Here is a 14554-nt window from a genome sequence, read left to right on the forward strand (position 1 = left end):
TATATGTCTACAGAAATTGACAACACAACGATTTAAGCACAAGTTATCCTTTTTGATTACACAGGGCAAATAAAACTGTTAGAGTTACCCACTAATCATGCACACCGTACATGAACCTATGCTAGCATGGCAAGTTCTAAATCTCAAGATCCATCGTCGCTTCACAAGAGATTAACACCCTATCTTATATGTTCGCGACGCACATAAGACGAATACGCACAACCAATACTAGATATCATACAATCATCACACACTAAAGTATTAAACAATTAACTAAAGAATTTCATAGTAAATCCGTTGCAACCCCATGATCACGATTAGCCCATAATAACACTCATCGTCATCATGGGTTCATATGAAATCATGATAAACAGACACAATAAAATAATAACTAAACTAATTATATTAAATCAGAGTACGTCACAAGAGTAAATAGGTTCAAAATAAGAAAACTAGCATCCAACGTTACAACGAAACAAGAATCACGAGAAAATATGCTTCCTCTTCGTTGATGTGTGCTAAAACGGTCTTCATCCTTATCTCATTCGCCTCTTGCGTAATACCACGATCCTCTCTCGTGAAAACGTCTCCAAATCTACTTATATAATAGTCCCATAAAACTCAGATTACATAGAAGTGGAAGCCAAACAGAAGTAGAAGTCCTAAAAATAATTATTAAATTTCCCGACCCTGCGCGGCCGCTCATATAACGACCCGTGTATTTTTTTTTAAATTATTTAAATATGTAATTGTGAAAGTGTTAAATAAATAAAGTATGTGTATAGTTTTGTCAGCTCGATGTTGTTTTATTATTATTTATATGTGATTTATGGTGTACAAGGTGGTTCGTGTAGTTAATTATTGAGTATATTGAATTATTTGCACTTTTAAAAGTGAACTTAGTGCAAATTTATTTGCATAAATATTTAAAATGTCTCTAAAATTGTTTTTGTGATTTTACAATTACAATATTTATTTTTCGGATTTTATAAAATTTAGAAATCAATATTTTATTAATTATTTAACCCTATGTGATTTTCTGATTATATTTACTTGTAAAATCTGTATTTAATTCCAGAATTCCTCAAAAATTATGAAACCCATATTTATTTCAGTTGGGAATAATCCGAAAATTTTAAAATTATTTTGGGGATTTTTGAGATTAATTTCACCCGCACGTTGATTCGTTTATTTGTTAAAAGTGGGTATAAATTGTATTTTAAAAATTGTTTTAAAATTTTGAAAGTTACGTTTTTAGTTACTTCGGGATATTTATAACATTTCAAGACTATTTTCGTGATTTTATGAATTTATTTTAAGTGTAGCTTGGTTCGTTAATCATTAAATGCGAGTACTAGAAGCGTTTCAAAAATACTTTAAAAATCATGAAAATTCTATTTTGTTAGTTTCGGGATTTTTAGGAATTTTTAAAATTTGTTTGGCAATTTTACGGCTTAATTTTTTTTACAAGTTTATCCGATAAAAGTGAATTGCGAGTCATAAATCGGGTCGCAATCAGATGAGGAACACGTGTCAAATAATTGGACACGTGTTAGACAAAGCAGAAGCACACGACTCCCCCTCCCTGTTCTTTTATTCCCGATCAAAACAATCTCTTTCTCTCTCTCGATTTGTTTTTCTCTCTCTACAGTCTCTCTCTCTTGCGTTTCTCTTCTTCTCTTCTCTGTCCCGATTCCTCCTACTGTTTCCTGGTGGTTCCATCGTCGGATTTATTCCGGTGCTCCCCTGTTCCGTTCGTCTTTTCCTGTTTCCAGACGCGGTACCTTGTCCTTATTCCGTCTGCTTAATTGGTGTATATATATGTACGTGTTTGTGCGTGTATATCTTAGTTAAGTGGAGAGTTTTTGCTTGTGTTCTTCTTACCGCCTGTGGTTTCATTTTTTTCCGGCCATTTTCCGGCCTGTCCTGTTACAGTGCTCGTTTGGTGTTATTTGTGCGCGTGGGCGCGTGGTGTAGTCTGTTACTTGGGTTGGCTTGTTACTGATATTGTTATTTTATTAAATCTGCAGGATTTAGTTGATAATCATTTCGTGATGTAAAATGAATTTCGTGGAATTATAAAAAAAAAAATAATTAATCGGCGAAATTCGCGTCGGAAGCCCGAAGTAACGGGTACCCGCGAATTTTACCGCCGTCGGCGATGAGCCTCAGCGAGCCGACGGTGGACCGTGATGATACGTTCTGAGTCCTAAACTTATAAAATAAATAAAATAGTTCGTATAATTATTTTCGGAACGAAAACTACTATTTAGTTTTAAAAGTCATATTGAGCCGTGAATTGCGGATTGTGGATTATGAACTGTAATGATGAGGTTATTTGATTGGTTGATTGTTGTGATTGACGTCGAATTGCTTCGACGGGTTAGTTCGATAAATAAATGAAGTGCTGCCCGATTTCCGGGAAATCGAACTACGGAAACACGGGAGCTTATCCAGTAATTATCGGGACGTCGAATGAATATATATATATATATACTTATACTTTATATGAACTTGATTGTATGTTGTGTTGAAACGTTCTGTCCAAAACTCAATAACCCTAATTTCGTAAAATGACAAGTATACGTATTTTCTGAAAATAAACACCGGATCGATTTCGAGAATGTGAACCCTAATTATTTTCTGTGATATTCTAATATGAATAATTATGAATCGGGTTTGAATATCGTTGGGTAAGAATTAGTATCGAGGATATGTCAAGCATACCTAGACGTCTAACGTAGGGTATTTCGACCCTGTAGGTTATAGTCGGGAACCTGAAAGTGGACGATGGACTAAAGATAACATAGTAGTCAGTCGACGAGCTCAGTAGAGTTTCAACAGAAAGACCTGAGTGTCGAAGTCGAATCCAATGGGATCTAGTGGTTGGACGTTAGAACCTGAGCAACAGAGTCGGCTCAGAGTTGATCAGTAATAGTTATAAAGCCTTGTAAGGCAAATATTTCTGAACTTTTCTTCAAGATATATTACCAATGTTTTCGAACTGTTTCATAACATGTTACTATTATTAAACATAACTCCTGTTTTATAATGCATATGCTTCAAACTATTTACCCTTAAACCCTGATTCTTTCTTGATCTTGAGCCGTAAGCCTTATTCTTTGCAAACCGTCCTTTGTTGATCCTCAGACACCAAACCATACAAATATAATACTACTCTTTAAAGATATAATTACCAAACACCAAACACTGAAAGAGAATGATTTGAAAACACAGAAACTTTTATACTCCAACCATTCTTAATAACATCAAAGAACCATATCCTGAAAAATCATTACTAGTCTGATACCTGACCCTTGTACAAACTGAAAACCGTTTCTTATACATACCCTGATATACCCTTGAGATATCCATGAGTTTCCTTACGTTTTTATGCAAATGTTTAACCATCATCGATTATGATCTTGTTTTATTGAATCATATTGTTATTATATTAAACTGCTTTAGGATTAGATAGTTTTTATATATATGTGGACCAGATTCGTGGTCAGACCATACCAATGGTCAAGTAGGCCAGTGTGTGCCTTGGATCCAGTAATTAGAGCAGTGTTGTGTGCTTGCTCGGGGTTAGTGGGTGACTGATCAGCAGCCTAACCTTGGTTTTTAAAACTTAAAATGAATATCCAATTCTAATGATTAGTTAAAAAGAAACTTGATTCCTTTGAATCATCTCATTTGATCATTGTTTAACCTCAGTTATCACTATTATGACTTGCTGAGCTAGTTAGCTCACCCTTGCGATTCTTTTATATATTTTACAGTTGAAAAGAATATGGATGATAGTGAAGTTCCTCAGTCCAAACTGCGGGCTAATGTTCCAGTTGAGTTGAATCGAGCTAGCAGAAGCTTCATGCGGTATAGAGATAGTCAGATTGTAAGAATGATTTATTATCATTTGTAAGTTAAATTAGTTGGGATTTGGTACGTTGTAATAAAGGTTATGATTGTAGTTTGTTTTCATACTTTAACCTGTTGCGATTCGTGGTTATGTGAATCAGGGTCATTGCAATTAATATTTTATGTACAGGTTTATATATATTGTGAATGTGTTGTGGACCCCAAACTTCTGACCCGGGTTTAGAAGGCGCCACAGCTCAGCATAGCTGAGCGGGCGCTCAGCTTTCTGCGCGGCTGCTCAGCATTGCTGAGCGGGCGCTCAGGACCCTTCTGGAAAATTCCTGAGTTTGCTCCGTTTCTTCGTCGTAATCTGGCCATTTCTTTCCTCTTGCAATGGTGAACACATGCCAAGGCTTATTCTTGATGATTACTCCTCCGAAATGCAACTAATACCTTGAAATGCATAAACACTTAGAAAAACGCATCAAATACACAAAATACTTGATTTCAAGGCACCAATTTAAGCCATTTTAAGATGTTCTAAGTGGTATAAAATGCCACTTATCAGTGATCTTCCACATCATCCATGTCCAAACGTCTGATTACGCTTGGGATGGTCTTCTTTGTTGCTGTCTTGGTTCTCGATTTAGCCGTAGTGAGTTCTTTCTTCAATGCTTCATTTTCTGAACGCATCTTTTCCATTTCATCTTGCAACTGTTTCAATGTCGCAGCCATCTCTCTGCTCTGGTTCGTAATTTATTCTCCATCGTTTACCATCGTAATGCGTCAATTGAATCCTTAGCAAGTGTCCCACATACGGCGCCAATTATTTTTGCTAAAATTCGAGGGGTTAAATGCTATGGTAAATTGATTCTATATCTTTTGTAATTTGAATAAGTGAATGCAAAGTAAATAAGTAAGGCATACGAGATTGGTGACGCGGAAAACCCGAGATCGGGAAAAAACCGCGGGTGGGATTATGTACCCGACCAAAGTATGATCCATTGATATATAAGTTACAAGGGATTGAATTTAAAGTACATGAACATGGTTTACATGAACAACTAAGGTTAACATTTCGGTTGTTCTTGCTGGTGTTTCAGGGTTTTGATGTCGGGCTATTTCTTCTCTTTCAATCACTCAAAATGGTGGGTGTTAGCGTGTAGAAAAGATCCGTCCCTGTGTTCTTGTTTTCCTCCCTCTTATCTCCTTAGTCTTCCTTCTTTTTCTCTAACTTCTCCTTCTTTTTCTCCCATTCAAATCGTGGCTGTTGGTGATGGAGATAAGCCTACCTGTTTCTCCATGTGATTCGGAATCTGTTAGACCAAGTCCTACTCCCAAATGCTCGCTTCTTTTGTTGAGGTCGTCTAGGACAGCTGCTCACTCTTCCCGGCTTGGCATCTTGTCCTGTCAATGTCTTGATCCTCTCTTGTCATGTCTGAAATTCTATACATAACAATTTCTGTTCATGTTGATTCTGTTTACGCTCTGCCTCCCTGGTAATATTCTTTTTTCCTTTCGACTTTTATAATTACAATTGCCTATTTTAATTTCGGGTGCAAATGGACTGAAATTTTATATTATTCCCCTGATTAAGCACAATTGAACTGATGGTGATTTGAGTGACTTGTAATCCTCGTTTTTTAGCTGCATCAGCTTATCCGATACTTGTTTTTATTAATTCCTAATTGCAGTAATATTATATATACTTGTTTTATTTATTCTTAACTGCAGTAATATTGTGTATACTTGTTGTTTTATTTGATCTCCTCTGAAATCACCCGCTTTAACTTAAAAAGCCATTTCAAATAATGTAAGTGAACTTATTGTAGTTAGTAAAAAAGTTATTCTAAATACTGTAAATAACATGTAAACTATTGTAGTTGCTATGGGGACTTATTATTCATTGCATCTGATTTCTCTCTACTGTCATTGTTGTTTATTTTGATGCATGTGCATTTTAAACATCAACTTTTCTTACATTTGTTGCAGCTAATGCTATTCAATGGAATCGCTCAAGAAGTTTGTGGTCTTTTTGTTGTACAAGCCAGATCTATCTAATTTACAGTGTATCTATTAATCCATCTAATTTACTTATCTCTATCTATCTATCTAGGCCTAATGTTTGTATAACTTTTCGTTGGATGCTTTTCATGCATCTGTACCTACTAAAACCGACTGTTATTGTAATCCAAAACCATGATTTAATAATGCAAATTTCTGGGATTCTATTAAATTTCTTTTGGTTACTTTATCTAAAACTATGCATGTAAGATGATGTTGGAGACAATGTTCGTACTTCACACTTACATAACTCTCCTGTCAAATGCTGTTATTGTAATTCAGAATCTATCTGATTTAGGAGTTAATATCGGGAATTCTCTTTGAATTTTACCTCTGCACCCCTTCCTCATCCCAATCCTTAAATCACGTACTTGAGGATAAAGCTGTCTGCTGATCGATTACTGTATGAATTGAGGGAAGTGCTTTTAGGTAAGTGGGATTTGAATTTGAAGATTTGCCTACGTATATCTATCAATATTCCACGACTGGAGCAATTTTGACTAATCATTTAGTTATAAAGAAGCTGAAAATAATATTCATTGGCATGTTTTTAGAGAAGCTAAATACAATATTCATATGCATTCCAACCGGTGAAGTGAACTGCTTGCAAAATGCTTCCAGCATTCCACCAATTCTGGTATTATGTAGTCTTATATTTTTCCCATAGCAAGTCCTTTGAGTCTGATTTAGCACAATGTTACAACACAAACTCCTTGAACATGGCCATCCATGAAATATGCTAGACCAAAAAAAATATCAACATGCCATTGATTGATGAAATTTTAATCATGTACTTTTTTTGTAGTATTCTGATATATAGAAGATGGTTCGAACTATGAAGCTTTAAAGTAGTTTATATTCAGTTCTTTTCTCTTCTTTCAGAACCTCGCTCGGGGTGAGAGGGTATCGCTAAAAATATTATCGTATGAGATGGGCTATTTTATTACCGGAGAAGATTATAAGTTTATATCTTGTGGATGGCCCAGGCCATCCACCACATGTAACATGTAAAATTGAGGTAAATTTGATTGAGGTGGATTAAAAGGATGAGGAGGCTAATATCTGTAAAGAAGAACGAAACAAGAGGAGATTGTAGAAATGAGTAGCACTGTAACAGCTGGCCACTATGTAAAAAGAGTCGTGTTTTCTTGGAGCTGGGGATATTTTTGACTAGTCCTCGGAGGAGGATTCTGAGGTGGATAAGATGCATATTTGCAGGCCTCAAGTTGTGATCAAAGGTTTTTCTGAATATGTTAATCTGAAGTTATGTGGGATTAAGGTTAAAGAGAAGGAGCTGGAGCCGGAGCAGGAGTCAGATGAGGAGCTTTTACAGATTATGATCGTAATGAAGTTGATCATGGTTACAATTATGTGCTCAAGAAACATTGGAAGGCCATTACCAATCCTAAAGTTCCCGAAAACACTTACTAGAAAAGCAGCATTGATAGTGGTCGCATCAGTTATGTAATCCATGACCTGACTACCCCCCTTGCCACTTTATCCAAACTGGCTCTTTGCACCTCTAATGATATGCAGGGTAGACGATATGAGTATGTTCGCTTGGTTAAGGAATACATGTAATTTCTTGGTAGTTGTTGTTTCTAAAGTATGTGTTCTTGGTCAAGATGCCATCAACGTTGGAGCTTACGTATTTGAGGGAATTTGAGACAGAAAAACTAATGTTGTTCCTGTACGTGTTGAATCCGTCTACCCTCTGCCTGCCTGGTAACTTTTTTTCTTTGCTTCTCCTAATTACACTTGCCTACTGAATTTGAACTTCTGTTGCAAAACGAATAGAATTCATTATACACAGCCCATTCTGCCTTTTACTGAAGCCTACGGTTTTTTAGTCTTCTTTCTCCCTTAACTTAAAAAGCCATTTCAATTACAGTAAATAGCCTCATTGTAGTTGGTAAAGGGGATTCATTTTTCCCTGCATCTCATTTCTCTCCACTGTCAACGTTTTTTATTTTGAAGAAAGCTTCATTACTTGTTTTTGCAGATAATGCCTGTGAACATGCTCGCTCAAGAAGTTGTAGTCCTTTATTGCACAGGCCTTTTTAATTTAGCTTATATAACTCTTTCTATGAAAGGTAAGCAGTTGTGTTAACATATTATTCATCCATGTAAATGGTAAGAAAATGCTTGTCGACATGGCCAGACAGGGAATATGTCAGACCTGGAAAAAAGATGAAGCCATCCATATGAAATTGGGAATGATCAGATACATATTCACAGAATATTTTTGATAAGGAGTTTGGGAGTCGAGTAATTATGACTTTGATGAATCTCCGGGACTTGATGAGGAGTTGTCTTAGGAGGACCCGGATAAGGAGAAGAAGTATATTCGCAGGTCTCCAGTTATCAAACATTTGTATGATTATCTTCGTCTGGAGCAATGTGGGTTTGATAAATCGGAGGAAAAATCCGAGCAGGAGTCCGAGTCCGAGGAGGAGCTTGTAAGCGAATGTGATGGTGATGAAGTTGACCGGGGTACCAAATTTGTGCTCAGGAAACGTTAGAGGACCATTACCAATCCCAAATTTCTGAAAAAGGTTTACTCGAGACATGATGACAGTGATTTCACTATTAATGTACTCCGTGACCCTGAATTTCCGACATTATCCAAATCGGCTCTTCAGATCTATAATACTATCCAGGAGACGGACTATAAATTTGTTGGTTTGGTCAAGGCTTACATGCAAACTGTTGCTGATTTCAACTACACGATTCCTTTTGAAGCCCGCTTACATGGTCAAGATGCCATCAACTTTCAAGCTATTATATATCAGGAAATTTTAGGTAGAAAAACTGCAGTTATTCCTGCACATGTTGAGTCTGTTTACCCTCTCTGCCTCCCTGGTAATATTTATCCCTTTCGCCTTTTATAATTACACTTGGCTAGACTTGTCTTATTAATTCTTAATCGTAGTATTAATGTATATTTTATATATATCATAACAATTAACACCACACCTGACCCTTTCATACATCCAGGTCTGTAGCTTTTTTCCCCTACAAATATCCGAACTCCTATCGTGCACCCTCCAATTGTGTATCTGTATGTTGAACTCATATTTTGAAGCCTACCTTTCTCTAATCTTCTCTCTAAAATCACCCCCTTCGACCTAAAAAGCCATTTCAAATATTGCAATTAACCTTATTGTAGTTAGTAAAAAGCCATTCAAATACCGTGCAAGTAACCCATATCCTTATTGTAGTTGGTTTGAGGACTTATTGTTCACTGCATCTAATTTCTCCCTATTGTCAATGTTGTTTATTTTGATGCACGTACATTTTAAACATCAATTTTTCTTTTATTTCCCAATTGATGCCAGTCAACGGGCTCGCTCAAGAAGTTTGTGGTAATTTTGTCGCACAGTCTCGCCATATTTATCTAATGTATCAATGTATCTATTGTTAGTCTATATAATTTATCTATCTAATTATTTGTCAACAAGCGTGCAGTTAGGGATAACTTTTTGTTGCATGTTTTTCATGCATTACTAAATCAACCTGATGATATCTAGGAATGTCAAATGCCCTTCTCCGGGATTTTAGGAATACCCCAACTCCGGGATGATATCTAGGGATGATATCCAGGAATGCTATTCTCCGGGATTCTATTTAATTGCTGTCTCTTTTGGTTGCTTTATCTACAATTATGGATGTATGATGATTTTGGATACGATATTTGAATTCATGCAACGTTCATGTCAAATGCCCTTCTTCCCCTAGAATACCCAACTCTTATATGGTACTCCCTCTGTCCCGGTGGGTTGTTTACATTGGGGGACGGGGGATTGACACGCATTTTAAGGCTCCCGTAAAATATGGTTCCCTAAATAATTTTAAATATTTTTTTCTTTTAAATAAAAATATAATGTTTAAACTTTTATACAGAAAAAAAAAATTCTAAAAAAAATTATAGAACTATATTTTATAATAGCCTTAAAGTGCGTGTTAAGTATGATACAAAAGTATGTAAAGAATCTAGTGGGACGGATGGAGTAATATTAATATTCTTGCTGCTTGTGTCATTCCTTCTCTGCTGCTATCTTTTCTCTTTATAGCCCATTATGCCTTCTATTGAAGCCTACGCTTTTCTAGTCTTCTTTCTGAAGTCACCCCTCTAAACTCATTGTAGTTAGTGGAGATTCAATATTCACTGCATCTGATTTCTCTCCACTGTCAACCTTTTTTTTTATTTTGAAGCTTCTGCCTTTTGAGCTTCATTTTTTTTTTGCAGATGATGCCAAGTTGTGGTCCTTTATTTCACAAGCCTTACTTATCCAACTAATATAACTTATGCATCTATTTATGTCTACAAGCTTGTATATGCTACCTTCATGCATCATTTGCTACTAAAATCTGATTTTAGGAAGATGGCCGTTGTAATTTAGAACCATATGTTGCTAATTAGATGATAGTATCTGTAATTCTCTCGGAAATTTCACCTTTACTCCCCTTCCCACCCCAATCTCCATAGAAAGTTCTTCATTCCTTTAGTTTTCAAAAAGCTAAATGTTGTATTCATAGGTGTTCTAATTGGGTAATTGGTTGCATAATCAAGCTTCCAGCCTTCCACCAATGATGGTATAAAGTGGATACACAATTACTTGTGGCATCATGTAGCTAGACAATTACCTAATGCATGACTTATTTTGATCCATAGGAGTCTTCTTTCCAGAGCTGGTTTGGTTTTGCCTAATGCATGAAATATGGTGTTGGACCGGAAAACGTACTGTCACCGACTACATTTGTTAGTTTATGGCTGAACAGGAATGAATGGTCTGAAAATGCTCATCGACATATTTCGAATAATTTGAGAAAACTCGAACAGCTATTTTTAAAACCATATGGAGTAAAAACAAGAGTTGGATAAGCTTCTCCTCCCCCTTTTTGGTATTCTTCTCCTCCTCTAGTAAAGGAATCGTCTTGTTCTTCATCAAAATTGATCAAGGACTCTTATCAACTTGGTTGATAATATTGCCCAATATATATACTGGAAAAACAAGAGTTGGATAAGCTAGACTCGGTGAATAAAATTTAATTCAGTTTCGGAACGGAACAATTTCAAATTCAAATGGGATCAAATTTCGGTTATAACATATAGTTTGGATCGAATTGGATTTATATGCTACACATGGTGGGCCTGGGCCACGAGCTTATAATCCTTAAACTACAAAAATTTAAAAAGATTCGTTAGAATAACCAGGAGATTAGGGCTCAGAACTCCATTGATCAGGGAAGATTGAGTTACGTAATTGGTTTATGACATGAATAAGATTTTGAAGAGAAAGAGGGCAATGTCGTCTGACAATAAGGAGATTTTAACGAAGAAGAAGATTACGGAATCTATATCAACAAAAGACGAGGAGGAGAAGGGGAAGAAGGATTAACCAGTGTTTGAGTTGCCTACGCAAATTTTCTTCTATGATGCTGTGGAGTCTGATGAAGAGGTTTTAGGTGATGATGAATGTGGTGAAACCTCTGTTATAGAAATCGGCCGATTTTTCAAAAATTGCCGATAAGGAGATTTTAACGAAGAAGAAGAGGGCAATGTCGTCTGACAATAAGGAGATTTTAACGAAGAAGAAGATTACGGAATCTATATCAACAAAAGACGAGGAGGAGAAGGGGAAGAAGGATTAACCAGTGTTTGAGTTGCCTACGCAAATTTTCTTCTATGATGCTGTGGAGTCTGATGAAGAGGTTTTAGGTGATGATGAATGTGGTGAAACCTCTGTTATAGAAATCGGCCGATTTTTCAAAAATTGCCGATAAATCGCTTAAAAATCGGTCAAAAATATTGATCCGATTTGACCGATTTCCGATAAATCGCCGATAAATCAACCGATTTTTTAAAAATCATCCGATAAATCGTAAATCGGTAGCTCAACCGAATAGTTCCGATTTCCGAAATGGGTGAAACTTATAAAGGTTACAATTTTTTTTTAATGATAACAAGTTAACCTATACCCGTGTTAAGTTATCTAAAAAGATCTACTTCAAACGCACTTCAAGACAACTTAAGCCAAATTCGCTCTTGATCGTTAAAATTCTATTGAGGGTACAAACTATGAATATGTTGGTTTGGTCAAGGCTTACGCGGTGCCTGTTGGTGCTTTCAAATTCACTGTCCGTTTTCAAGCCCGCTTGCCTGATCAAGACCCCGTCTAGTTCCAGGCTGTTATCTTTGAGCCATTTTCAAACAGTGAGAATGAGATTTTTGTAGAGGTTATTCTTGTCCACCTTCTACCCTGATGCCTGCCACTACTCGAATAAACTCTGTTCCGGTACAAGTGGTTCAGTGTTCTCAACAAACTCCTATATGTAAGAGGAGAATAGAGCATAGTGTTTATTATAACTTTGTTGTTTGATGCGTTTCATGTGGCTTTATACCTAGTTGCTACAACTAGATAATATTCAGAAGACAGTGGTTATTGTAATCCTAAATTATGTTGTTTTGTTAATGCTATTTTTAGTATCGGTGGTTTCAACTCAGCTTTAGCTTTTCATGTTAAAGTTATTCCTTTCAATTCTTCTTGTTTGATTATGTTTGACATGGTGATTAGTGACATCCATCACCTTTAGCCTGACATGGTCATTCCAGGTGCATCATGAACAGATGCAAATAGTCGTTTATAAGTGTTAGTGAGACTAGTGAGTCTAATGCAGGCTAGTTGGAGTTGACCTTGTTACGTTGACTTTTGTAACAAACTCTTGTAACAAACTTTCTCATTTTAGAGTGTGTATATAAGACTCATATACTGTACTGAGCAACTTAATGAACAATATACATAACATTTCATTCAATCTCTCTCTCTCTCAATCTCTCTACTCTATAACTGATTAGCTTTGTTGATGTAAGAATGATGAAGATTGAGAGTTCTAACATGGTATCAGAGCTGCGTTAATCGTTACTACGCTTCGATTTGCTGCCAATACTCCAGAATATCACAAATTATTGAATTATCAGGTTTTATTGTTCTGATCTTCTTCATTGTTTTGTCTCAATTACAATGTTGAATTACTACAAGTGTTTGATATCACAAGTGTTGTGTGTTCTCAATTGATCAAAATTGACGTCTTTGTGAGTATCTGTGTAAAGTTAGGGTTTATTTGCAATTCAATCCTCAGAATTGTCAATTGATAAGTGCAATTATGACTACTGGAGCAACTTATGCATCTGCAACTATCGGATCTACTAGTACAACTAATACTACTAGTACAGTTATGGATTGTAATCATCCATATTACATTCATCCTTCGGATAGTCCTGGTATGCAGATTATTGGTATAGTTTTAACTGAAAATAACTACAATCAATGGCATAGATCAATGGAGATAGCTTTATCTTCAAAACTTAAGCTAGGTTTTGTAGATGGAACCTGTGTCAAACCTGCATCTACTTCTCCACTATTGATGTACTGGAATCGTTGTAATAATATGATCACGTCTTGGATCCTGAACTCTGTATCAGAAGATAGACGTAACAGCATTGTGTACATTCAGTCCGCTAGAGATATTTGGTTGGACTTAGAGGTACGTTTTGCTCAAAGCAATGTCCCGAAACTATTTCATTTACGGAAGGAGATTGCACATCTCTCTCAAGGAACTTTGAGTATCTCGGCCTACTTTACTAAGTTCAGAACACTTCATGATGAATTAGAGTGTCTACTCACTAAACCAAAGTGTGTCTGCAATCGTTGTACCTGTACTGTCAACAGCAAACTTGCTGAGTTTGATAAGAATCTTCAACTTACTCAGTTTTTGATGGGCTTAAATGACTCTTTTACTGGTATTCGGGGTCAGATCTTATTGATGACACCACTTCCTTCTTTGAACCAGAGTTATAGTATGTTGTTGCAAGAAGAAAAGCAGAGAGAAAATTCTGGTGGTGGAGGCTTCAGTTCTGAAACTATGGCTATGATGGTAAAGGCTTATCCTAATAATAAGGCTCAGGGAACAAATAATATATCATATGGAGTTAAGAAAGGGCCGGAGAGTTCTGTTGTATGTGATTACTGTCACATGACTGGCCATTTGCGTGACAAGTGTTATTGCATTCATGGTTATCCATCATGGCACAAATTGTTTGGAAAGCCAAAACCTAAGCCAAAGTTTCTAAAGGAAAGAAATTCTGTGGTGGCCAGTGTTTCTACTATTGACAATGGGGAATCTATGACTTCTGACAGTTCTACTCAATCAGATAACTTCAATCTTTCTGAGGGACAGTGCAGGCACTTAATCCAAATACTTCAGAAAAATTTGTTTGCATCTCAGGCTACAGGTTCCTCTAGTGTTGGTCTCCCTCAAGTTCCTTCTTCTGTGCCCTGGCCTCCTCAACCTTCTATTAATACTGTTAAGATGGCAGGTATGACAGGACATTTTGTTAGTCACGTACATAATGTAGACCTGTGTCAATACAGATGGATCATTGACACAGGTGCTACTGATCATATAACTCCATTTTTGCACTTACTTCACAATGTGCAATCTTGTGACACTACTTTACAATTACCTAATGGTGCTACTGCCAGCATCACTCATGTTGGTACTCTCTGTCTTACTTCTCAGCTGACCTTGAAAAATGTGTTTTGTGTACCATCTTTTACATATAATCTCC

General features: G+C 36.3%; 1 protein-coding gene across 1 annotated transcript; it reads left to right on the forward strand.

Annotated features, from left to right (window-relative positions):
* The first annotated feature begins 13089 nt into the window (after window positions 1–13089).
* On the forward strand, window positions 13090–14228 carry LOC141692072 (uncharacterized). The gene is made up of 2 exons (XM_074496813.1): window positions 13090–14122; window positions 14212–14228. The coding sequence occupies exons 1-2, from the start codon at window positions 13090–13092 to the stop codon at window positions 14226–14228; spliced, it is 1050 nt and encodes a 349-aa protein (XP_074352914.1).
* Window positions 14229–14554: the final 326 nt, after the last annotated feature.

The sequence above is a fragment of the Apium graveolens genome, chromosome 10, assembly GCF_009905375.1.
Source record: "Apium graveolens cultivar Ventura chromosome 10, ASM990537v1, whole genome shotgun sequence".
Lineage (NCBI taxonomy): Eukaryota > Viridiplantae > Streptophyta > Magnoliopsida > Apiales > Apiaceae > Apium > Apium graveolens.